We start from the raw sequence: 25,639 nt of genomic DNA, 5'->3' as shown, positions 1-25,639 counted from the left end.
AATCAGGCTTATGAGATCTGCAGCCGCTCGGGCCACATCTGCATGTTGGAGCATGCCGTCCCTTCTTTGCAGTCTGGGGTGGGTGAACCTCTCCTAAACTACATTCTTTGGTTAAAACCTCCCAATCAACCAAAGAGCCCTGCTTCTCATAACAAAGTTGGTGCTGCTACAGAAGGGGCTCACAGAGTCAAGAAGGGAATATTCCATCCAGATTTCAGGAAAGTGGAAAAGGCTTGAGTCATGAAGTGCTGTACTGAGCCACCAAACAAGTTTTTGGTGTTAGCTGTATCAAATGTCTTGCTGTTTGTGTGGTTACGGCCATGGCGCATGTTTGTAACAGTTATGATGGCGTAGCAACTGCAAAAAAAAAACAATTGGAGGAATGTGGTCAGAAATCAATGACAATACGATATCACTTTTCAAACTGTCCTGATTCACGTGGTGCCCAGAGCATGCTGATTTTGAGGGTATAACCCAAAAAGCAGGCCTGCCCTGTGAAAGTGACCAGAAGGGCCTGGTCAAGAGCAAACAAGAGCAGAGTTAGTGGACTGCCAGTACCCTGGATAGTCCATCGTTAGGAATGTGTCTGCATAAAAGGGGTCAGTTTCTCTGCCTCCGAGCTCCAGCCCCCCCTCCAGGATTTCCATAATGGTCAAACAAAGCATGAAGCAGGAGAATGAAACTCAGTTTGAAACAAGTTCAGAATATCTCAGCAGCCAGGTTTCTGCCCTACTTCTTTTACTGTTTAACCACTCTTAATTTTTTTTTAAAACAACTTATTCTTGGCTAAACACTCCTCTTTACTGTTTTAGACAAAAGCACGTAGTAATGTGCTCCCGCTATGAGTATACAGGCATGGCACATTAATAACATCTACCAATATTAAGATGTACGTGTAGGTCTTATGAAGTACTCAATGATCTTGAACAAAAAATTCATGACCTTCACTTCCTCTGTTGAAATAACTTTCCTTCATTTGTTTCTTTTCCCCTCTGTCCATCTTCCCCTCCGTCCATTTAAACCCGCCCCCCCCCCCCCCCGTATCTTGTCCTGATTGTTGCTAATGAGACCTTGGGCCTGCTATAAGCGAGACGGTTACGTTGATTGCTTTGGCGGTGGTAGGCCATTGCCAGAGCTACTTTGCACGCACTGCCACCCCTTAAAAGCGCATACTTGGCTGCAACGGTGTGCGTGTCAGAAAGAGATGGAGGGGAGAGATGAGGGCGGGAGGAAGAGAACTGGCAAAGAAATAAAGAGAGAATGAGAGGAGGGGTAGGCATCCAGCCAAGACGGGAGTAGCTGGACCTGGCAAGACGCCATGATTAACAAGGACAGGACTCTGCTCAGATGCCTCGTAGCGACCAAAATCAAACCCAAGATAATTGGTGATCCATTAAAGCCAAACTAAAACAGATGAAACCTTACGTTTCCTTCAATAGTTTGTCAGGACAGTTGGTTCACCAAAATCACTGCCTAATTTTTTCTCTCCAGACACTGATTTCTAAAGGATTTCTCCTTTCTTCTGGGTTAACATTATCCTGAAGAGTTTGTGTCAGTAGACCACCTGTTTTTGGTGCATTTATGAGATTGTCTCATTGCAGTGATGCCTCAACAGGACAGGGAATTATTGGCTTGTAACCTGCTTAACAAGCCACAGATGAATTTTAGCAATGAATCACAAAAAGACCTATTGACAAAGGTGTATTTGTCTTCCAAATGGGCCACAAAGCAGCTTTCTCTTAAACATTTCCCTCCATTTGTCTTCCCTCTTTTTTTCCCGCTTCATGTATTTCATGTCCTTTAATGTCTACGTACTCACTGAGATTACCAAACCGCTACACCCCATAAAGGAGGGGGAAAAAAATGATGAAAACACTGTAACTGAGCCCGTACACTCTGAGTTTTCATTTTGTTTCGTCATAAAGTAATCTTTGATGTACTGCCTGTCGGAGCCTATTGCAAGAAAAGCACATTTGGTGTTTTTACACCAAGTAAAGCGATAAAATATATTATTCAATCTTGTGATTTTTCACTTTTTATTTTCAAATACCATTTACATGCAGGATTCATGAACTGCAGATTGGAAAGATGTAGTAGATTGACTCTACTGGTTTATGTTTAAGAAAAAAATGAATGTTTTTATGCAGTGATTTGTTGCGTTACAGGAGAAATCTCTGAACACAGTCCCTGTGAACCAGGAGAAAGCAGAAACGAGGGGAGCAGCATGGAGCTTGTTGCCAGAGGGTCGATAAGTGATGATGTCTGCAGATGTTATGTCCTACCCTTAGCTCCTTTCCTTTTTTTTTCCCCCCCTTTGTGGTTCGGGGGATAATGGGATATAGAAACGGGGATAGGAAAGCCCGCTACCTGAATCATGCATGAGGAATAAGTGGTGGCCGTTAGATTTATGGTGGTCCCACTGACGGACAGAGGTGTGCTAATGATGCTGGTGCTGGTTTTACAGATGTGGGCCCCGTTCTAATGAGGTTAAAAATGTCCAGACAAAGCACAAACTGGCTTCAACACTGTAATTGTAAGCGTTTGTGTGCTTTTTATTTTATCAATATTTAATAGTCTAATCTTCCCTTTTGATGGGGTCTCTGTCGGGGTTTCTGTTCATCGTCTCTGCTGCCTCAAGGCGCTTTGAATGCCGTGGTGTTGTGACGCGCCGGTAATGTGGTGGAGGAGGGCAGTGGGATTGAGATATGCTGCTGTCAGCAGAAGCAGGCAGGCGAGGCAAGGATCGATGCGGGATACGAGAGCCGCACGGGGCAACAAAGCATGTGGCTCTGTGTGTACAAGCCTGTGCACATGCGTTAAAACCCCACACACATGTATACACTGGAAAGAGATTTACCACCCCCGTCTCCTTTTTTAAAGGGCAGTCAAGGTGAATTGCATGGTGGTCGAATGACAGAACCGTAGAGAGGTGCCGCTCGTCTGTTGTGTCGAGTTCAAGCTTGATTATTATGAAGACGAGTCAAATTTTTGCCGTGGATGATGTTTATTTTATGAATGAAAAGACCAGGGGGCTGAATGAGGGTTGATTCCTCATAGTTGCAATTGTTGAACAAAGCTAATAAATAATACATTTGTTTATGCATATTTTATTTATTTATTTATTTATTTATTTATTTAAAGGACAATGTGCAGGTACATTGAAAAACATGGCTGCACCAGAGTTAGCCACAAGCTAATTTCCATCTGTAGTCCTTGACAAACATAAATACTACACATCAGGGTTTACAATGACAGTGTTCAAATACAAATACAAGAAACAGACTACTGTACAATGTCCTGAAACCACAATAAAAGGTTAACATTTAAAGCACTTAGTCTGTATTTTGTACTTGCACTGATTAAAATAACATAGATTAGAATAATTGAACCTAAAATAAGGTTGGGTCAAGATAAATAAATAAGAAAATCCAAATGCCATCAGATGGTACCCACAAGGGAACTATCTGATGGCCAAATACCCGTACGGTATTGTCAATGAGAACAGGACTGACTATCCAAAAGCCACTTTTTGACGGCCCTAGAAAAACTATGGAAGTCAGCCATGTTCATTAGATTGTCCGGGAGCCCATTCCATTCCTTAATAGCTTTTTATGAAAAAGCTGATTTGAGAAAAGGTGGACTTCCTTTTTGGAACATTGCACTGTCATCTGTCATATGACCAATCAGGAGGTGGCATATCTATAGGTCACTCATTCTTGTTTGGCCTTGTTGAGTCGTGCTCAGTGGTTTGTGTTAGCACTTAGACGTAGCTGTGAAAGTATATCTTAACCACGCTCCTGTGGGACAGTGCAGTCGGCTAATTTCTATGCTCTTCCACTCATTTGCTTCACTTGCAGAGCTGCTTTTCAGAATTTCAATTATTGTCATTAAGAAGTCAGAGGTGACTAACAGCTGTTTTCTCTCTCCCTCCTACAGATGACAGATTTGTCTGCTAAACACCACTCAGAGGAATCTTTGAAGTCTTAAGAAAGACAGTTGAAGAGGCACAACAAGAGAGGCTGCCAGTGTTTCCTCAGAGGACTTTAAGATTTGCTGTCACTGCCACACAGATGTGGAATCCCCGACACTCTGTCATCAAATAATCCGGACGACTAAACAAACCCAACCACCGCATTACGAAAAAAAACTTTGCAGCCATGTCTGATCACAAAGACATGACTCATCGCCACTTAAAGCATAAGCTTCAGAGTCTCGGCCGAAGACTGGATGAGCTGGAAGAAGCGACCAACAAGCTGCAGAAGTCAGAGGATGAGCTGCTTGATCTCCAGGTCAGTACTTACATTGTTTTGGGGTTTTGTGCATTTAAGAGGCAAAAAAATGGAGACAGGTGGAACAGAAATGCAGAATGTGAAAAAATGAATGAACTCTGTTTTCTGCAGGATAAGATCATCCAGGTGGAGGGCAGCAACTCATCACTCCTCGGCGATGTAGAGGCCCTGAGGAAGCGTCTCCTGAAAATCCAGGGTAAAGATGAGGAGGTACGCAAAGCTGAGGACCTGTGCCGCACAGTTAGAGAAAAACTGGAAGAGGAGGAAAGCCTGACAAAGGAACTGAAGGGGGAGATCGAGCGTCTTCAGCGGAGGATGGCTGAACTGGAAAAACTGGAGGAAGCCTTCGCTAAAAGCAAGTCTGACTGCAGCCAACTCTGCCTTAGCCTCAATGAGGAGAAGAACTTGACTATGAAGCTCTCAACTGAGTTGGAAACCCTCAAAGCGCGTTTGAAGGAGATAGAGGGGTCTGAGACGAAGCTGGACAAGGCAGAGCAGGCTCTGGCTATGGAGCTCGAGAAACTCAAAGGATTCACTCAGGCCTTTGTGAGTGAGCGCAAGAGGTTGTTGGAGAAGCAGAGGGAGGACGAGATAATCATTCTGAAGCTGAAAGAGAAATTGGACCACCAGAAAGATCGCCTTGGCATGTCGACGGACCCTGGCCGCGCAGATTTAATTCGGTCAAGAATTGAAGATGAGCTGTCGTCCACGGGACTCTACACAAGCAAGCTAACGGGGCGCAAGAAGAGCCTCGAATACTTAAAGTTGAGTGAAGATGACATTGGTATCGTCAACAAATCTGAAAATGAGAAGAACAGTGGTCTTGAAGGCTTGCAAGAGGACAACAAAGTAAAGGAGCTGACGCAGGAAGTAGAGAGGCTGAAGAACCGCCTGAAACAACTGGAGATAGTGGAGGACGACCTGAAGAACTCCGAGTCCAAAAACGGTGAACTTCACGAGAAGTTTCAGAAAGAACGAACCCGAGCTCGCTACCTGAGCGAGCAAGTGGAACAGCTAAGGATGCAGCTGTGTGGAAAAGGGGCACCTGGAGGAAATGGAGTAAGCAAGATGGATAAACACGGTAACGGAAGCGCTAACATTTGTCCCAACAGCCCCGCCAAGGTCCTGGAGAACGGCAAAGCTGAGAGCGAGGAGATCTCTGGGAAGGGAGGTTTCAGACAAGAGAAACCGAAATATAGAAGTTCTGCAGCCGTTTCCGAACCGAGCTCCCCAAAACACAAGAACAGGGAGCACTCCCCTCAGCATAGGAGAGAAACCAAACTGCGGAGCAAGGAGCTCAGCCACTCCGAGGAGAGTTCTCCAAAGTCTTCGAGGAGAGCCCTCAGTCCCGCTCAAAGGAACAGAAGGACGCCCAAATCCCAAACTCCGTTGAATTCATCCGATAACGGGATACGAGAAACGACACGAGTTGCTGAGGAAAAGACGAGAGGAACCACTTACAACTCTATAAATCCAAGTTCCAGCGAGGTTAAAAAAGTGTCTGTTCTTAGTCGCTACCCTCCAGCAGCTAATGACCAGAAGCCACTGAGGACAGCACTTAAGCAGAATGATGGGGAGATTAAAAAGAGCAGAGAGAAGTTTTCAAAGCTCTATGTAGGTAGTGACAGCGAATCAAACAGCTCCGATGTCGTCATTGACGCGTCCAGTAACATGAACAGTATCTCTGAACTTGAGAAGGAAACGGCTTCTGCCTCCGATCAGGAATTGGTTGAACAAGTTCAGGAATCTGTTTCGGTCTCTCTGGCATCCAGCCTTTCCAAAGCCAACGGATCGTACACGGCCTACAGATCTCACATCACTCCACCGCTGCCCAATGACCAGGGGTCAGAGGGTCATTCCTCCGCCTCTGAAACAGAATCCACTAACTCAAGGCCCTCTGAACCAGAAGCTGTAACTGAGACCAGTACGACTGCGAGCAGTAAGAATGCAGCCCCCAAGAACCCCAGATATCCTCATGTCCGTGACTCTCATTCAGAGGGTTCTTCGTCCAGGAGCTCGTTTGACGAGGAGCTGCACCCCAGGGCTCAGTTATCTGAGGGGGCACACCACGGGCCCTTGGATACTCCGTCAGCTATAGAGATCAAGCGAATGTGCAGTCCACGTGAAGCACTGAGGTCTAAAGCTGTCATCAAGCCCGCCATTGTTGAATTTGACAGGAAGGAAGTGATGAGTTCTGAACCTTTGTCTTCAAATGGCAAACCCAAGATCTCCAGCAAACCCGTAGTGACGACCGCTAATATAATGACCAGTAGTATAACCATCTACCCCAATGACCCGAGCTCCTCCAGGACCAGCAGCCGCAGCAGCAGCGTGTCCTCTGAGCCCATTAAGGAGCGCCACACATCCACCAGTAACATCCTCATAGGTAGGTCCAAACTTTTTACAAGTTTAAAAATACTTTCTTTTTTTTTTTTTTTAAGTCTGTGACAAAATCGGAGTAGGACATTTACAGTAAATGAAATGTATTCACTTATTCTCAGGCAGAAGTTGCATACACTGTTTTACTGCAATGTAAATCAATAAATCACACGCAGATCACACAAAGATACATTTTTCAGTGGGCAATAGGGCTGTTCGATTTTGCCCAAAAATAAAATCTCGATTTTTTTCTCTCAAAATCCGATTTTCGATTACGATTATTTTGTGAATTGACAAAAGGCAAAGAAATTATTTCAAATATGCTGTTTTTTTTATTGAACATTTGCCCCATTGGGCTTTAAGTGCAAACTTTGCTCTTATTAAACCAAAAATGAATGAATAAAGTGCAAAACTCTGTAAAATAAGTTGAAAAAAAGTTTTAAAAAATATAATAAAATATAAAGTTTTATCTCTGAAAAAGAAAATCAGCAAATCAGCACTTGCAAACATACAGTAAGTTATATTTCCAATTAAATAAAACAAGACATTTTCTAATTAAACTAAACTGGGTCTTTGCATGCTAAATAATAATGCAACCCATGAAGGAGGTAGAGGTGTGTAATGTCAGTCATTACATTTGCTATTCACATTTGCAAGTTTTGTGCAAGGAACACGAGCCGGTGGCATGTTACAACGCCCCCTCCTACACTAAAGAGCCTCTCCGATGGGGCACTTGTCGCAGGTATTGAGAGGTATTTCCATCAATCATTAATATGGTGTCAATCATTAATATGTGTGCAGACAAGGTTAAAAAAAAAAAAAAAAAAAAAGTGAAAAATCGATTTTACGATTTTCACGTTTTAACATCGTTCTAATTACATAATCGCGATTACGATTTAAAATCGATTAATCGAACAGCCCTAGTAGACAATATTAACTCATTATTAGTCTGTTATTTATTTATTTTTTCAAAGTGAAACTTGGGTACATCATGATTGATGTGAATAATAGCAATACATATATTAACAGTGCTGCTGAAAAAATAATAATTTTAACTTTTTTTTTTTTTTTAAGAAAAGTGAAGTAGAGTGTGTCACCCTGTATGTGTAGTGTGTTGCACATTAATAGGCATCTGTTTAACACATTAATACCCAAGAAGTACAAATATTGATAAAGATGCAGCAATCGCAGTTTTCTGAAAGTCAGATATTGATTTCGGTTAATTCCGGATTAAATGTTTAAAACTATAATGAACTGTGTGCATTTATTTGATGAATATTGAAAGAGACTGAGGGCTGTTCTCTAGTGGCTTTATGGTCACTCCGCAGCGCTGCAGCAACACTTTAGGGTGGTTGTTTCCTTCCTGGCCGCTACAGAAGTACACTGCGTGGGTTGGAGCGGTCCCTCCCCCGTGGGGGGGTTTTCATCGACTAACTCCAGCTGTGTAGCTGCTATTTGATTTGACTCTGGCATGGAGCATGAAAAGTTTTGCTAGAACACTTTTGTGATAAACTGGACTATTGACACGCCTGAAAAACCACCTCATGAAGGTGTAGAAAGGTTTTTGCTATATTTGACAGGTTTTTTTATATTCTAGGTGTTTCCATTAAAGGTATTTCTGTGTGATTAATTAGGGTTTTTAGTCGTAATGGGAACTCGATTGTTATGTTGTGCATACTGACCAAAAACAAACAAAGGAGGGAAAAAAATGCTTTTCCTGTGGTGTAACAATGTCTTTTTCTCAATATTGACACCTGCTGTTTGGGATGAATACTGCAGTGAGTGGTATGTGTCGAGCACTGGTTTAATGGTTATTTTGTTGAGCTGACATTGCAGATTGCTGATACAGTGGCCAGCGTTTCTATCATAAGTAGCCCATTCACTACATTTTCTTTCTCTTCTGTTGCTGAAAGTATTTAGCAAAATTCAAAATGACTCGTGATGTATTTCTGTTCTGTCATACTCAAATTTGCTAGAGACTATCTCGCCGTTACTTCGTTTTTTTTCCCGTTCAGTTCAACCAAAGCAATCACAGCAGATTCAGGTAAAATGCATCAGTCATGTGTTAGACCTGAAGATGCAAGACCTGCATCCCTAGCTAGCTATAAACTCCCTTTGTGAACTTTGACTCAACATTATGTTGACATTTGGATTATTCTTAATGAAAAATAGTCTCATGGTACGTCTGTCTACCTTGTTTGCCACAAACACTTTTCGGCTTAAATGGTCTAGCAATCAGCTTATAGTGTGTTTTATTTTTAAGATTTAGTGTAGAAACGGTTGACGGAATTGATGAAATAAAAAAAAGCAGGCAAGTTTGCAACTAATCACTCAACAATCAGCTAGTCATTTTTATTTTTTTTTTTTGTCCCTGCAGGCCCCAGCAGTGACCACCATGGCAGTATTTCCGTCCCATACGAAATCTCCATACCCAAGAGTGAGATCACGTTGCGGCCGTGCCAGGACCAGGACTGTGGAGCACAGAACCACAGTGATGCCTCATCCAGGTCCAAACTCCACAACACCTCCAGGATGGAGACCACCACCAGCCACCTGTCCTGCCAGCGTAGCAACTTCACCCTCCAGTCCACAGACGGCACCTCCTCGGACTTCAATGATACAGAATCCGGATTCGAGAGCAGCAGCAGCAGCAGCACGACTACGGTCACCAGCTGGAGAAGCCAAAGACAAGGCCAGCACTCCCAAGAAGACAGTTTACCAGACGTTAAGAATGTGACTGTCCGAAGCACTTGGAGGAATAAAGGTGCCGTGTCGGTGGACGAGACGGTTCAAGGACAAGGCTGCACAAGGCCGGTGACGGACGCTGGGTCCGAAGATGAGCTGGAGGCCCGGACAACATGGAGGGCATATCGTGCAACCACCTTTGACATGGACGAAACCACAAACAGCGGAGCAGCAGCTGCTGGGAGCGTAGCAGCACAAAAGGGAACCAAACCGTCCCCTGCAGAGGTGAGGAAATAAATGAGTGCATGTCGAGAATGATGACATTTCTATGAAATAAATGAAAGCACACTAGGAGTTAATAACTCCATGTTGTAATTTGTGTTGTTCGCCGCCCCAGGTGTACATGCGTAGAATCAACAGTGCTGTTATGAGCACTAAAGAAGCCGAGGAACCGGTGCTCCGCCGAGGGAGGCGCTCTCAGTCCCCCAGTGTGGAAACTGGAGAGTTTGGAAGGACCGTTCCCCACGCACCCGTCACCTCTCAGTCCTGGAACCGGTCGTACCCGCACCAACCAACGGTAGGACAGCTCGCTTGAGCTCTTTTTACTGTGACTCAATTGAAAGGAGTGTTTCTCTTTTTTGTGTGTTTTTGATTTTTTTTATTTTTTTTTTATTACCTTGAATGAAAAATCCTTAGTACAACTTTAAACAACTTTTGTGGACAGTTTTGTTCCATATTTCACTAAAAAGTAAGTTGCTTGTTGTGTGTAATTTTCGAGCATAAATCAACTGTGATCCAGAAGTTCTGCTCCGTACATGACTTTTAACATCACTCTTCAACTAATTTTGCCTTCAAGAAATCCGGATCTCAAACCCGCCACACAGCTGCTGATTTCAGCTCCTGCTGTGTCCACTTTGCACTGCAACTCGGTTTGTACTTTTCCCTGACATCGGTTTTTGTGACTTCAAGCTTAGCGCAGCAGTTCTGCAGACTCCGCTCCTGCTGGCCCATTAAGCACAAAGAAAAGAAAAGGGTGGGACCAGAAGAAAAGGGAAATAAAAAAAGTTTATGTGCAGCTGCTCCACGTAATATATGTAAAGGTATGCGTATGTACCTACTTAAAGGGTTTTATTTTGCACATGCTGTATTCACATCTTGGCTTTTAATTTGTGGCTGTAACTTGGAAGCCCCCCCCCATCCCCCCCTCCCCGTGATCATTGTGCTACCGCTGCAGGAACTTTGCTCTGTACCTATAGTTCTCCATGTCACAAAATCATCATCAATCGTAAATTCATAAACACATCTACACTTACTGATCCAATGGTCACCAAAAGCCCCGCAAGAGAGCCTATAAAAACTAAAGGAAGCTTAAAAGCTGCCACGTTGACATTTAAAAACCGCAACTTGAGTAAAATGCAAGAAAATATTCCACCTAAAAGTGTTCAGAAGCTGTAAGAAGATGCTGTTTGTTAGTGTTTTTGTGGTTGAATGAATGAGTCCTCAGTTCCCATCGCGCCTTTGCTCTGCTCGTAAGCCACTACTAGATGTCAAAAAAGAAGAAAAATCCAAGGCACTCTTCTGCAAATATAAAAAGCCTTTATTTAAATTGGCTATTTCATGTAGAAAAGATTTAAAAAATGGGTTACAGCCCACGCGTTTCGGCCACAGCCTTCCTCAGGGTTCTCAGGGTGTGAGGACAAATACAAAACAAGAGAAACAACAGATAATGTCCAATAGATGGCTTCACCAATTTTCAAACAACCAAACACTGGAGATTAGGAGAAGAAAAGTTACAAAAAAGTACTGAAATCAATATCCTCATTTAAACCTGGATGGATAGTGGCTTTCATTTGATAAATATAAAAGGTCTCTCTCTGCAGAAGTAATTTGAGTCTGTCACCACCTCTAATGTTTTTTTTTGAATACTTTCTAGGCCTTCAACCATAAGTGAACCACTACTAGATGTTTTGCATTTGAAAATTTGGGTCAAATCTGAACATTTTAAGCATTTCTTCAGTTTGGATACATTTTAGTTTAGATAAATAATCAGCTTATTTGATCTCCAAGGCATTGAAGAGTAACGTTAAAACTCACATGGCCTTTGGTATCTCATAAGACTGTGTCTGAGAACAATAAGTGCAGAATAATAGATGAGAATGTCCCATGTCCACACGCAGTACACATACAGTAACCTTAGAAAAGCTGCTGATTGGTGTCTGCATATCCGTGAGTATGTGTGCCTATTGCTTAGCTGTATTCCAGCAGTTTAACAAATAGTACTACACCCCAGTCCGTGGCTGCTATTTTTCACCTCCAGTATGACGAGAGAATAGATGTGTACAAAGAGCAGGATTTAACCCTGTTATATTATTCATGTGTGCTCATGCATCCATGTGTGGGCATATCCGGGATAGAGCACGGAGAGGGGTGTCAGCAGAGAAATACAGCACTAACTATATCATCACATGAATGTATTAAATCTGTTTTTAACATCTGCTCTATATATGTAGGTTACCATAGCAACCATACAGATTGATGAATATCAGCAAGGTTACACAGATCAGATTTGACAGCTTGCAAATATGTGATTTAAACTATCAGTCAGGTAGATCAGGTTTAGATCCGATTTGTGATCCGATAAGAATCAGATCTGGGCCGGGAGTGGGAATATAGCCCAAGACTTGTTTATTTGACATCACACATTACAATAGATGTATGCACATCCTGTGATTAGCCCAGACAATTATTCATTCATGAATAATGATTTTAGAATATATATTGGATAATTTTCTTGTTTGCATTTTTCCCCTTCCAGACCAAATATGGTGATTCACTCTCTAAACTGACTTTACATAAACAAACTTTTTTTAAGTATCAAAACTATATCTGCGTTCCTATTGTTAGCTACTAGAAATGTACATTAAACAGAGGAATTAATGAAACCCATGTGTTAGGGCTGGGCGATATATCGAGATTTTAATATATATCGATATATTTTCAAACGCGATATGGTACGAGACAATATCGTTTATATCGATTTAAATTTTTTTTTTTTTTTTTTTTTTTTGATATAGCTTATTTTGTGACAAATTGACTTGAATGTTTTATTTGAGATTTGCACAAATGTTTTGTTATTTGCACAACTGTCAACCTCAGTGGAAAAGTCTGCCTGTTACTGTCTACATTGTATTAATTGCACAGTGTATTTTAATTTAATTGTTATGCAGGAAAGGGATATTTGTTTTATTTTATTCAAGAAGCATTTTTATTCTATATATGCAGGCAGTTTATTTTTATTTTATTTGTTTCATACATTTTGATATTGTGCAGATCTCTGTTAATAAAGGAACCTGTGTGACATTTGGCACGAGGCTTTGTATTAAAACTGATTGTTTTTTTAAGGGTTTGCCTCAGAAAAAAATTAAACCCCAATTATGGCACAGAAAAAATATCGAGATATATATCGAGTATCGCTATTCAGCTAGAAAATATCGAGATATGACTTTTGGTCCATATCGCCCAGCCCTACTATGTGTAATATAAAAATCACGATGTGGTTTTGAACGGCTAACAAGCTGTTGGGTTGCTTGGGTGTTCCTGTTTACTGTGCAGTGTTTCACCAGCGTGGGTCGGCCACCTGTGCTCCCTGTAGATGTAAGGAAGTGGAAATGAGAATCACTTTGGTGCGGGTTGATGTGATATCTGAGACTTGGTGCCGTTTTATTTATCATGTTGATAATTTCCCTCAGACTATGTTGAACATAATTTGTGTTCAAAGTTACGTTTTGTGCATTGAACTGCAAAGCTGTAGGACAAAATCTGGAAAAAGGGAACTCTGAAACGTCTCTCACTGGAGAGAGTCTGATTCATATGTGTTTTTAATATAAAATAATGATTCTATGCCAGTACAATGGCATACTGGACTCAGGGACGCACTCACACTAGAAGTACATCTGCAGCCTGCAATGGGACAAATAAACAGTTATCAAACTCCATGTTTCACATAAAAACTCTTAAATGTGGCACACACCATCATAGCGGGTTTTATAGCTGTACTTTATGTGCAGCAACGATGGCAGGTAGATATATACGGCATTCAGCTGCAGCCTTTCATCCTCAGCGACAATTGTCCAAAAACATCGCCGCAAATGTGGCCTTAGAAGTGTAATTGCCTGCATGCCTCTCAATAATCTCAGCGTAAATCTGTCAAACACTCAGCTGCGGCCGTCTGATGCCTCCATCAATGATGAAGGCTGGTACAGAGAGTGTCTGGGCCTTTTTTTGGGAATAGGTATCTCCTCCCACCATTTAGTTTGTCATCAGGGCCTGACATGAATAACATAATGTATGCAAGGGTGAGTACAGACCGTTTCCCCGCCTGACGTCGACTCCCTGGCTCTCTTTTTTTCAGCTGAAGATGGATCTTCTGTTCTCGTCTGATCATGTCCAACATAACTGAGATAGCTCTGGTTGTCTTCTGAGCTCAGGCGGTCCCACGAAACCCCCACCCCCTTTTTGTCCTCCTTTTTATTGTGGTTTGTTGTGCACATCATAATTTTATTTTCGTGGGAATTTACTAAAGCCATGCAGTTGACCCTGCGGTACAGTAAACCTTTGGTTATCCCGATGTTTGATGTATGAGCCGGACTCTTAATTCGGGTTACAATTATGAGCAAAAATTGCTGCAATGCAAAACAAATCATTCAAAACATAGATGGGCTTTGAAGCATGTCTTGGAGCGCAGCTGGCCGTCTTTGGTTTGCATTTTTAGAACATTTCAGTGGTCTGAACAGTGTCCATTCCCGGGAAGACTGAATAAATACAGCTGCAGTTGGGGACAGTGGAAGTCGGGGTTAGGCTCCGATCGCAATGTTGAATGTTGATACGAGACCCTTGCATTTGTACAAATAGTGAGGCTGGTCAAACATCCTGCTGATTGTTGTTTAAACGTCCATCTGTAATTCTGTTTTAATCGTCTTTAAGTTTAATTTCATGTGTCTTCTTTGTATTTCTTGAATGTTCCCTTCGAGCATGAAACGTCTGGTTGAAAAAGCTCAAGCAGTCTCAGTGTCTGACCATTATTTATGTTGAACTAGCGACAGCAGAGTGGACGTAAATTCAGCTTTCCGTCAATCGCTAAGGTGCTGTCAGTAGATCAATAGCCATTAAGGTGGACACAGTACTCCTAATATCTACTTGGACCCTGGTCTGACCTCTGCAGGACAACAGTGCATTGATTGGGCTTTTCTTCTTTTTTACCTTGTTCATGAATAAGTCTGGTTTCCACAGTGGTTCAAAGAAATGCCCTGAAAACAGTCATCACTTGAAAGATGTTCATACCAAATACACAACCTTTTGATTGTGTTGTCGTCTATATCCAGATCAGTTCGCTGTTGGATCCTCCTTTTGGTTGGAATTCTGTGAAACACTAGATTTGAGCAGGATTTCCTAATTGTCAGAGAAAGAAGATGAGATGGGCCAAGAAAAATCACTATGTAATAACACAAAACGGTTATAGAGTCATGCTTAGACAAATCTACGTTTTGGTGGAGCACCACTACCTGGACAAAGTGAACCTTAAGCAGCATTGTTGCTTGTTTTTAGGTGTTTTCCAGCTTCAACACTGGATGTTTAATGAATGTGGCATTAATAAACCAATGCAGACCTTGATGTGAAGCTGATGGCGACCCATTCATTACAATCTAGTGCGTTGATGCAGGGAAACATCTAAAACCTCCAGGGCAGCGGATCCTGAGGACCAGAATCGGGTAACCCCGGATTAGACTCCGGACGTCCGGATCCAGTCCCAGTTTGTCCAAGTATCGGTGCTTTGCCAAAATATAGATTCTTAGATCTCTATAATTGTTGTGCCACGTTAAATAGGTATTTTGACACTCATCTATCCTTTCTTTCCCCATCACATCCTTTTCAAATCACGTTTGGCCACTCAGTCAGCTTACTGTTGCAGCTCTATCCGATGTTGACAAGCTGTCTTTTATTTGGTTACAGCATCGTGCCATATTGCAGATCCAGAAATGGGATTTAAAACACTTAAACATCAGTTTGAACAGAAGCAAAGTTTTGATGCCAGAAGGGGGATTGTTTGCTTTTGTAGCCGTCACTCTACACCTCGGACTGCTGAACAGTACGGCATTGTCGGACTTCCTCCCCAGCTAGCAGACGGAAACCTCAGTCTGTACGTGAATGAGCCATGAACTTATGTTTGGCGGAGTCCAGCGGGGCCGATACGGTCGGTGATCCAGATACCAAAACATCCTCCACAGAATCAAAACCCAGCGACATGCAGCAAGACGAAGTGTGGAACTGGTGCTGGTCCAGCTCGCGCTGTTCTCCTAATTTGACCTGCACAGAAAAATCTCCCTGAAATAACACGCAGGTTTAAATTTGTCGGTTAGAATAGACTCTGGTGCATGAAAAGCAATAAATGAATGGTTTTTATGCTGTAAATTATCCCCAGCAAGTCGGAACAAAAATCACCACCATCTGTAATATTTCTCCCGGACTGTTAAGAACATCATCCTTCCAGAGAGCTGATTTAAGAGTTTAAGTTGGGAATGAAACGCTAGTCCTTAAAATCGGTAGAAAAATATTTTTAAAAAATAGAACGGGGATGTAATTTATTTTGGAGGAGCTCCAATACACTTCTTTTTCTTCTTATACCTGCTGGAGGACAGTGTGAATGACTAGAATGGACATATTCATGTGCTAAGAGGTCTTTCATCTGAAGCTGCTGGCTCACGGGTCGGGTGGGGAGTCTGTAGAGGCCGTCAAACACTTTTTAAAGGCAGATTGAAGGATTGTGGAAAATAACTTCCTTTTTTTTTGTGACTCCTTTCTGTGCCGCTTCATTTGGTATAAAAAGTGAACATTTTTGAAAATGCGAAAGGAACAGAACACCACATTTTATGAATTCATTTTTGGAGGATAGAAAAAGAAGTGGTACATTCATAGCTTTTCCTTTTTTAGATGCTACTCAAGCACGACTTTTTAATTTAATCATTTGTATCATTCTCATGACAGTGATTTCAAACTTTCTCGTTTTATATGAGCTGCTTGTTGGATGTACTTTTTATATCCAGAAAGTCTATTTTCGATGTGGCAGAATCCGTTGTAGAGGCCTCCCACTGAGTGTAGGAGGAACATTTCTCAGGGAAACGATGAAAAAGTTCCCATTCTCGCAGCAGCGCCTTACCATAGAAGGAGAACGTGCCCCTCCACCATTTCCTCCCCCAGCGCCGGGAGGAGGAAGTGACAAAACTGGGGCACACCCACTTGGCAGCACTTGATGGCGACTCTTTTTTTTTTTTTTTTTTTTCTCTTCTTTTTCTTTTCTCGTCTGTCACCCCTAGAGACGGAGAAAGCCGGTCCAGGACGGCTCCATTAGAGCCAATTAGTGAGGATGCATTCTAAAACTGCACCAGAAGCCAACTCCAACCCACCAAATGTCACTAATTATGGTGCTTTTTTTAAAGCTGAAATTACAGGAGCGGGGTGCCGTTTCTGTGTGCTTTAGGAACTGCACCGTCATCTAACTCTCGCTCTCTTGGAGCGGGGCTGCTGAGGTTATGAGAGAGAGGACGTGCCGATGCATCCACCACAGACTAGTAACTTTGGGTTTATTTTCTAGTCAGCCAACCAAATTATAAATCTCTCTGCTTGGGGTTTGTTTGGGGTTTTTGGTTGGGAATTTTTCCTCTGGCAGACGTCCACATGGCAGACTTTCCCCGGCTCACGCTAGTTAACATAAACGACGTGTATTTAGTGCCCACATAAGACAAAGCACCTAACAAAATGTTCTGAGCTTATTCAGAACTCCAAAACAGGAATCGCTGCAAGTGGGGATTCAGTTTATAGTAGTTTTGATTTAATCTTTGTCCCATTTCCTTCACTCCAGGCCACAGAGAACCTAGAACCTGGTCCAAATCCTAGCCGCAGCCCGGCCTCCTGGAGGCGGCAGCTGCCTGCCGGCGACCCGCAGCCCCTGGGGAGCTCTTACGACCGGCCGTCCAAGACGGCGGGAGCCTCCTCCAGAGGAGGAGACCAGTGGTCCAGTAGATGGCAGGGGTCGGGGCCCCGAGCCGAGGGCAGGAGCGGGGCAGGAAGCAGGCCGTGGAACCAACGTCAGCAAGAACATCATTAGGCCGGCCCAGTCTGACCAGGACTTCTGTAACAGGAGATCAGGTAAGAGGAGACTCCAAACGCGGAGATCGTTAATGTCGGGCTGATGCAACACAGTTCACGGCACGAGCATGGCGCTGCGTCATGGTGGCCGAGGTTAAATAAGTAAACGTTTAGCGGAGGCCGACAGTATCCACCCTGCTGAAGCATCTGTGCTCAAGGCACTTCCAGGACTGTGATTTAACTAGTCAAACAAAAAGAAAAAACCCCCTCTAAAGGTCTCATTTATAAGACATTGACCTAAAACTGTTATTCTAATAATTTTCTCTAAAGTGTCCTGGAAAGAAAATCAGCATTAGTTATGCATTATGGAAATTTTGTTTAAAGTACAAGCTAAATTTAAAAGTAATTCAACATGGATCAGGTACTTATTATAACTATTCAAAACTTGATTGCTTTCTCATGCCATTGAAGTTTTCGGCATATTTGCTCAACAGTTTTCTGGAAATTATTTACAGCAATTTTAACTTTTTTTTACCCCCTGAAAAAAAAAAACTGGCTTGGCCTTTTTGGGAATTACGATGTAATTACAGACCAGTTATGTTTGTAATGAGGATGAACCGTAATTTTCTGTTTGAGACATGAATGATTAAATGTGATCTTTTTTTTTTTTTTTCTTTACCAGTACTCTAAAAAGCTCTCAGTGGCACAAGAAGGAGCAAACACCAGTCCTCCATCAACTAATGGCCACATGTAAAAACCACCATCTGCAACATCTGCTGCTTTCTGCAACAAGAGAAAGAAAAGAAACGGCACTGGGAGCCTTTTTGAGAAATAAAACAAACCACCGACCTGATCCCGAGCGTCCACTGAGATGTTGGAGAGCCACAGTTTCTGCAGCGTTTCAGAAGTCACCCGGCCCATGCTTCCTCTTCTGCTTCTCGTGCTGGATGTATCATAGCGTAACCCCGAAACTTGACAAGGGAGAGGCTGGCATGCTGGGGAGTGCTGGAGAGTTTCCTGGGTGCCAGAGGTTTTTACAGAGGGTTGTAGGATAAGAGACTCGCGACATGCGAGGACACCTTTCTCAGAGGATCCTCACAGTAACCTCAGTGGGGACGGATTTGTTGCTTTTGCTTCACAATTTCAACCATTCTCATGTTTCAGTTATTAGCCGTACTGTGTTAACGATGCATCTGTATCTCACATTGCTGGATCTTCACCACCGAACCAAAAGATCTCTCTAGATGTGACCAAAAACAGGAAGCGAATTACTCTCTCGTCACTTTTATCATCCTGAACTTGTATTAGTCTGAAAGGCCGTACACTCGTTTTGTTTTTCTCACGCATATTTACAGCAACCACACAAAAATATGTACAAGCAGGAGGCAGACACGTGCAGGATTTAACCCAGGGGTTATTTTTAACCCCGGTCGCCAATTTTCGGGCATATGATAACCTCTAAATGAATTTAATTAGGGATCTTGAATGTTGAGCGACCATTTGCATGTTTCTGAGTAATAAATGAAAAGCACTTGAAAGGTTGTGTCTCTGCATGCACACACGCAGGATGGAAAAAAAGCTGGTTTTCCACACTTTTAAGAGTACACGCAGCGTTTCTGATCAAACCGGGACCTTGTTCATGTTTTTTATTTTGATTCTCTGTAATTCGCTTCCTGTTCTGCATCATTCTTTCCCTGTTTTTCTTCCTCAACTGTGTCAAGTAAAAAGAATGCAGACTGCACGCGATGAAATGCAATGCACATGTAGAAAAATATAGGGGGGTGGGAGGGGAGGGGGGGTGTTTATAACCTCAAACCGTGATACAGTTTCTGTGGTGCTTTATTTTGCAGCTGTTGCGATTGTCCTCATTCGTGTTTTCTGGAAGAGCCATAGTGAATCAGAGTTTGTGTCCAAACTGAACAATGGACTTTGGATTACCAGCAAACCCGGCGTGACGGGGTGGACTTTTTTTTTTTTTTTTTGTCTGTTTTCCAGCGCTCCCGTAAATGCTGTGTATTCGCAGGAAAGACCCCCCCACCCCCTGACTAGGGTTGGACCTCTACCAAGGAAGTGACAGTCCAGCTTGTATGTGACTGGATTCGCCGTGCGAATCGTCCCAGGTTCTCTCTCTCTCTTTTTTTTTTTTTTTTCCTTCTAAACTTTGTTACGTCATAAAACATCAACTTGTGGTTGACCACAAGGTGGAAGGGGAGGGGGGGGCTGCAGCATTTAGAGTGTCCTAAAACAGATTTAGCCGCCAGCCAGTAACAGGAGGAGGTCTCTTCATCGAGGGAAATGGCACGAGTCTCGCCAATATTTTCAAACTTTACTGTAACATCTGTCTAAAGGCTCCTGCTGGATTCTCAAACTGTCACACATGAGTCTGATAACCAAGCGGCAGGTGGCGTAAACCGTGGCCCCAGGACGAAAGGTCCGTTGGGAAAGAACCCATACAAGATTGACTGTTAACGGGTGCATTTTCATATATATATATAACATGTTTGGGATCTGCTGAAGAACACGAGGACTTCTGAAAACCAGCTCTCCGTCTGCTTCTTGGGTGTGCTGAGGTTGATCTGGTTCATCTCTCTCCACCTGCGTTCTGCCCGCTGCTATTTCTCTGTAACCTTGTAGTCTCCATGTCTGCAGCAGAGGTCTGCCTGGTGGTCCGAGCTCCGCCTGCTGCCAGTTTGGCACTTTAATGTTTATGCAAACAGGAGATTATATGCAATCAAGCTGCATCCCCAATGCAATGTCTGTAAGCGTGCCAGTCGCCGTGCTGTAGATGCGGGTAAGAAGAGATGACCGTGTGACTGTGTGAAGTTTGTCAGACCCAAAATCAAAAGTCATATCAGATCGGAACCCACACTCCTGCTGTTTATTTTAACGATATATATACCCTTTTTTAGAAATATCTACGCTATCTTCATCTGTGCCTTGATTATGATAAGAAGTGGATTGTTGGACAAAAAAAATGTTTAAAAAAACAAAAGAAAAAAGTTCAGACATACGTCAGCCGTTTATAAAATGACATGCAATACTGATTGTAAGGTTTTGTTTCTGCTTTTAGTTTGGAGCATTGCTGTGAGCAACGTTGTAAACGGATCTTTGGGATGTCTAAACAGGCTTCCCTGAGTTTTTTCTTTCCTTACTTATCCACTAAAGTATGTTTTCAAGAATATACACCACACCACCCCTTCAAAAAAGCCGCCCTCTCGATTGAATTGTAGGACTCAGACTTGCAGCGTGGTGCTGCTGACTATTGCTTCTGCTACCACTCCTCGCGTATATACCAACGGAAATACAGACTCTTTCCCCGTTTTAACGTCCTTTTTTTTTTTTTTTCTAACCAGTTCCAACTGTGCTTTCACTGGTTTGCAGAAGCCAAGCGTCTCTTTCTCCGCGCTTTCCTTGAATTCTCATCTCCCGGAAAAAAACAAATCCGACGTCTCGGCCTCGCGCGGCGGTGATATGTGTTGTTGTTTTATTGAAGGCCAGAGGCCTGTCACCAGATCTTGATGGACAGCTCCCTGGGTAGCTGAAAGGTCAGAGATCAGGACTGCATCTAATCTCGTCTCTACGTCTTGACTCAGGGCTTCTAAATACAGGAGAGAGGAAGACAGACAGCTTGGCAGAGATGCCCTACTTTGTGCTTAATTAAAACACACAAGGGGATTGAATGTCCACTTCTGCTGGTGATCATATTGCCAGAGATGCCTGTGTGTGTGCGTGTGCGTGGTGTCAGTGAGTTCTCATTAAAGGCTCAACACGGCGTGTTGGAAGCTTCTGCAGAGCTCTGCATAGGAAAGTGGTAAAAACAAATGTGTACGTGGGTCAGGGCATCGTTAATGACTGTATTTGTAGCAAACCCATTTCCCTCCATGCAGTGCCACCCATCCTTACGACAACAGCTACACCCTGAAGCCTCTTTACTTTCAGAACAACCTCCCCTTGAACCTTCTTCTCCGCCCTTTCCCTGAAAAGAGCAGTCAAGTTGGAGGTCACAGGAAGAGTCCACCTGTCGGAAACTGGAGGTTTTATGACTCTTCGGAGGGTTTCCCCCCCCCTCCTCCTGGATGCAGGGGTTCAAAGCAGGCAGGGCTTTTTAAAGGGCAAAGTTGAAACTCCATCCTCTGCTATGCTCGGCGCCTTTCTTCCTTACAAGGCCCTCATGTACACTAACGCTTCCGCTAACCCGGCTGTACATCCACACCGTCCGCTGAGACCCGGCTGGACTCCGTGTGACAGGATGAAGACCTGCTGCAACTTCAGGCTGCTTGTTTTCTGCAAAATGCCTCCACTCACGTGTGTTAAGTCTTTCTCTTTTTAATGCCTTCAGTGGTTGTAGCCTATCTATCCATTCTCGTTCTTTTCCTCTTTTTATCCGAGGAACTGGCCTGGTAGCTTGGATTCGACTTTCATTTCCAGGGAGGAAGAAGCTGATTCTACGTGTCGCTGGGTAGGCGATCAACCATTCAGAGGAATGAAGCATGTGACGTGGGCATCAACCAGGCTCGCATCAACGAAAGCCGCCCACAATGGCGTGCTGTGGAGAAGGAACACCCGTGAACAAATCTTGTCAGTTTGATCTTTTTTTTTTCCACCATCTTGGTTGTTTTGAATAGTAGATTCTCCTAAGTCGTTGCGTCAAAAGCCCGTCCTGTCAGTTCGGTACGTTCTGTACCGGTGGAAACAGCTGCGGTGGTGAAGAGGCACTGGCCCCGTGTCACAGAGGGAATATAGCCGGTCTGGCTAGCATCATATTGACATGTGATCGGTAATCTTGTGGCTTTGTGTCGGTCGTGGAGGTTTTGTGGCAGCTCTGCAGAACGTGCTGAGTCAGGGCGCTGTGGCAGCTGAGCAAGGCTGGCGAGGATTTGAAGAGACGACGTCGAGGAAAGTGGCTGCTTATGGTTTCCTACGCAAATACCAGCAAGAGACTTCATATAAATACTCTTAATTCACGGTGGTGTTTGTTTTTCCTCATTTTATAAAGTAGACTAGAATGTACTTGGTGCAGATTGGAGCGGTGAAGGAACAACCTAATCAGCAAAGGGCTCCGGTGTAAAGATTGGGGTCATGGTGTCATCGGGTGACGTAGGCTGCGATCTGCACTCAACCAGCACTTAACTTTTAAGACCTTAAACGACTAATTTCCCTTTTGTCCCTCGTTTCCAAATAGGTTTTACCTTCTTTTTTTTTTCTCTCTCTCTCTTTCCCCAAATTGTACTTAAAAATTGAATGTATCACGGTGCATGTTTTATTGCACCTGCCAAGTCTGAGTATTTAAGAATCATTTCAGGAGGAAGATTTGAAGCCGAGGAACAAATACGTTCAGGTCTGGCACCGTGTTTATGTCTGTGTCTCAGCCTTCGAACAGAGTGCCAAAATCATTCCACAGTATTTACCGTTTACCGTCAAGAGACCGTTTCCACGCCCCCCCACCCCCCACCTCTCCCCCCACATCCCACCCATGGATACCCTGTCCTTTATAAAGGGGAGATATCATTTTGAGGTTTTCTGTTTTTTCTTTTCTTCTGGTCTTGTATGTTTGTTTTTTTTTTTTATTTCTTTGTTAAACAAAAGATGTCTTATTTTGGAATCTATATTGGATAGATTTTATTTAAGGAAAAATCTTGTAATTTTGTAAAGTGGGCCTTATTATTGAAATATATTAAATATTTGTCCATCTTGATTTTAAGATTGATTTGTGCGAGGTTATGCATCTTCATCGTTGCTGTTATGCTCCTGGAGAGTTCTTCTTCGTTTTCCCTGTGTTTTTGTGTTTTTAGAAACTCAACATGAGACATTTGTCACATCCTGTACGTGATGACGCACCATCAAGGGTCAGAGAGGGAGAGAGAGTTCAGCCCGGTCAGTCATTGGGGGAGGAGACGCGAGTGCAGGTTTGTCAGAGCTGAGCGGGTCAGCAGAGCGCTGAGTGGTCGGCCACGTGTTGTCATATTTTTAAAAAGGGACCATTCAGTGCTCCGGCCTCGTCGCTGCTCTGATCTCCCCTCACTCATAAATCCAGGGCTTTTAGATCTAAAAGTGCTGCCAAAGAGAGAATCATGCAGCCTTCCCCTCGCCCTCTTCATACATGTATATATGTAAAATGCACACAGATGATCTAACAGGAGTAAAAACTAAAAGATTTTTAAGTGGGCATCATCTCTCTTCCTCTCATCCAACCTCTGATCCAAGACTTTCTGGCTGATACAATCAAGTGTGTGTAAATTTGTGAGCGGAATAAGAGGTGTCAAACACATATATGTATTGTATTATCGATTATTGCATCCGAGTGTGTCAGCAAAGCCGGATGGAGACTTCTTTTTCTTTTTCTCAATTTTAGACTTGATACATTGTGCATGTTTTAACCTTACTGTGGCTGGCGCACTCTGCATGTAGGTCTCTTAAAGCTGCCAACTGTACAGCAGACCATGTGTATTCCAATAAAAATAAAAACCGACCCGTTTCTAACACGTCTCCACGTTGGAACACGTACCTCTGTAAAACACCGCCGTGTGTGTGTGTGTGTGTGTGTGTGTGTGTGTGTGTGTGTGTGTGTGTGTGTGTGTGTGTACGCTCGTTTGTTTTCAGCCTTTTATCATCTTTTTTTTTTTTTTCTTAAATCTTTTTGCTGAACAAGCTCATCAACTTCTGATTTCATAGTGGTACACCCTCCCGGGTGTTGAGTGCGAGACTCGGGATGGAGGGGGACAACAGCTGACGGCATGCAAACCAAGCAGGCAGACAAATGAGGCAAATTGGTTCGGCACAAAGAGGAAAACCACAAGCTGCTGTGGAATGCAAAGTCAGCACACAAATCTCCCTCTCGAACGGCTACGCCTTGTTTCCTGATGGCCACTGCTGCTTTTTCTTGAAGCATTTAAACAAGATGAATCAGAAATCTAACCCTGCTCGATCAACTCCTGGTGGATCACACTTCAGTTCATCACACCTCAGCTGAAATCGGCCTGGTATTCTCCTGCTTAAAGCAAATGGTCGTGCAAGACTCAGCATGTTGGATTCAACTGCCGAGACTTCATGTGAACCACTGAACTGGAGATAGCGTTATTTATATACTATAGGGAGACCCATTTAACAAAGTTAAACGTGTCTTTTAGCTTGAATTGGTGAAGTGCACAATTGTCTATTTGCAGTCAGAAGTATTTTATTCAAAGTAACACCGCTTAATTCAAAATTTTACTCGCACAGTATAAGAATACTTAACTAAGTAAAAGTAAAATGTGCTGTAAAAGTAGCTCTGAATAATATATATATTATATTCTCACTAAAAGTAATGTGTTAGCATGGTATTCTGCTGTTGTATTTGCCTAAAATCGGACTTTTCCTTACAAATATGGTGTTTTATGTTACATTTAAACTAGTCGTTTTAACATTAGAATAACATTGTGTACAGTACTGATCATGAAGGCATTTGTTGATGTTAATTATGGAAAAGATTTCAATTTAGGTTGAAATGCAAAGTTACTAAATAATGATCATTTACAGTTATTCTGTGTCAGGTGTCACAGGCCAACACAGGTTTAGTCTTTTTGTTAAATCTACTTTCGGTCCTGGTGGCCTGAATTCAGGTGCAGTGAGGTGCGGCAACGCCACTATGCTCGTTTGGACCCTGGACCCCCTGAACCACAGCCAGCACTGACGCCTGACCTGAATTAGTGCTGAGAAGTCAACGGCTGAAATGACTCAATCCTTCAGGTGAGAGGAGGAAGAAGACAGAACCTCTAAGAGTCTATGTGGCTTCAAACGGGCTTCATAGTTAAGATTGTATTGTGCGATACATCCAAAAGATTATAAAAGGTTTAGTTGCACAAAACTATCTTCCTATAAATGCCTCTCCAAGTAATGAGTTCATGTGAGCTCCAAATTATTTAGCAAAATACCCCGACATGGAAACGGTACCACATGGTTTACCAGGGAGGTGAAACTATGGAGTGCCGGAGTCCAAAACCCCTGCTCAAATTACTGCCGTTACATCAAACATCTCCTTTGGTCATGATGATAATAACCGCAGCACTGAGGGAAAACAAGGCCTCTGATGCTCAAGAGTGCATGCAAACAGAGGGTCAGAGAGCCCTGCAGCACAGAATTACACCCTCCACCCCAACAGACACTGC

General features: G+C 43.1%; 1 protein-coding gene across 1 annotated transcript in view; it reads left to right on the top strand.

Moving 5' to 3' along the window:
* luzp1 (leucine zipper protein 1) overlaps nucleotides 1-20,749 on the top strand; it is a 51,119-nt gene extending 30,370 nt beyond the window's left edge. The window contains exons 3-8 of the mRNA XM_061743933.1: nucleotides 3,937-4,289; nucleotides 4,401-6,675; nucleotides 9,046-9,638; nucleotides 9,751-9,930; nucleotides 17,269-17,555; nucleotides 18,178-20,749. Of these exons, the coding sequence (XP_061599917.1) occupies nucleotides 4,158-4,289; nucleotides 4,401-6,675; nucleotides 9,046-9,638; nucleotides 9,751-9,930; nucleotides 17,269-17,514 (3,426 nt within the window). The 5' untranslated portion in view covers nucleotides 3,937-4,157 and the 3' untranslated portion in view covers nucleotides 17,515-17,555; nucleotides 18,178-20,749. The remainder of the gene's footprint in view (nucleotides 1-3,936; nucleotides 4,290-4,400; nucleotides 6,676-9,045; nucleotides 9,639-9,750; nucleotides 9,931-17,268; nucleotides 17,556-18,177) is intronic.
* The last annotated feature ends 4,890 nt before the right edge of the window (nucleotides 20,750-25,639 follow it).

Source organism: Cololabis saira, chromosome 16, assembly GCF_033807715.1.
Source record: "Cololabis saira isolate AMF1-May2022 chromosome 16, fColSai1.1, whole genome shotgun sequence".
NCBI lineage: Eukaryota > Metazoa > Chordata > Actinopteri > Beloniformes > Belonidae > Cololabis > Cololabis saira.
This window is presented reverse-complemented; position numbering and strand designations above follow the sequence as displayed.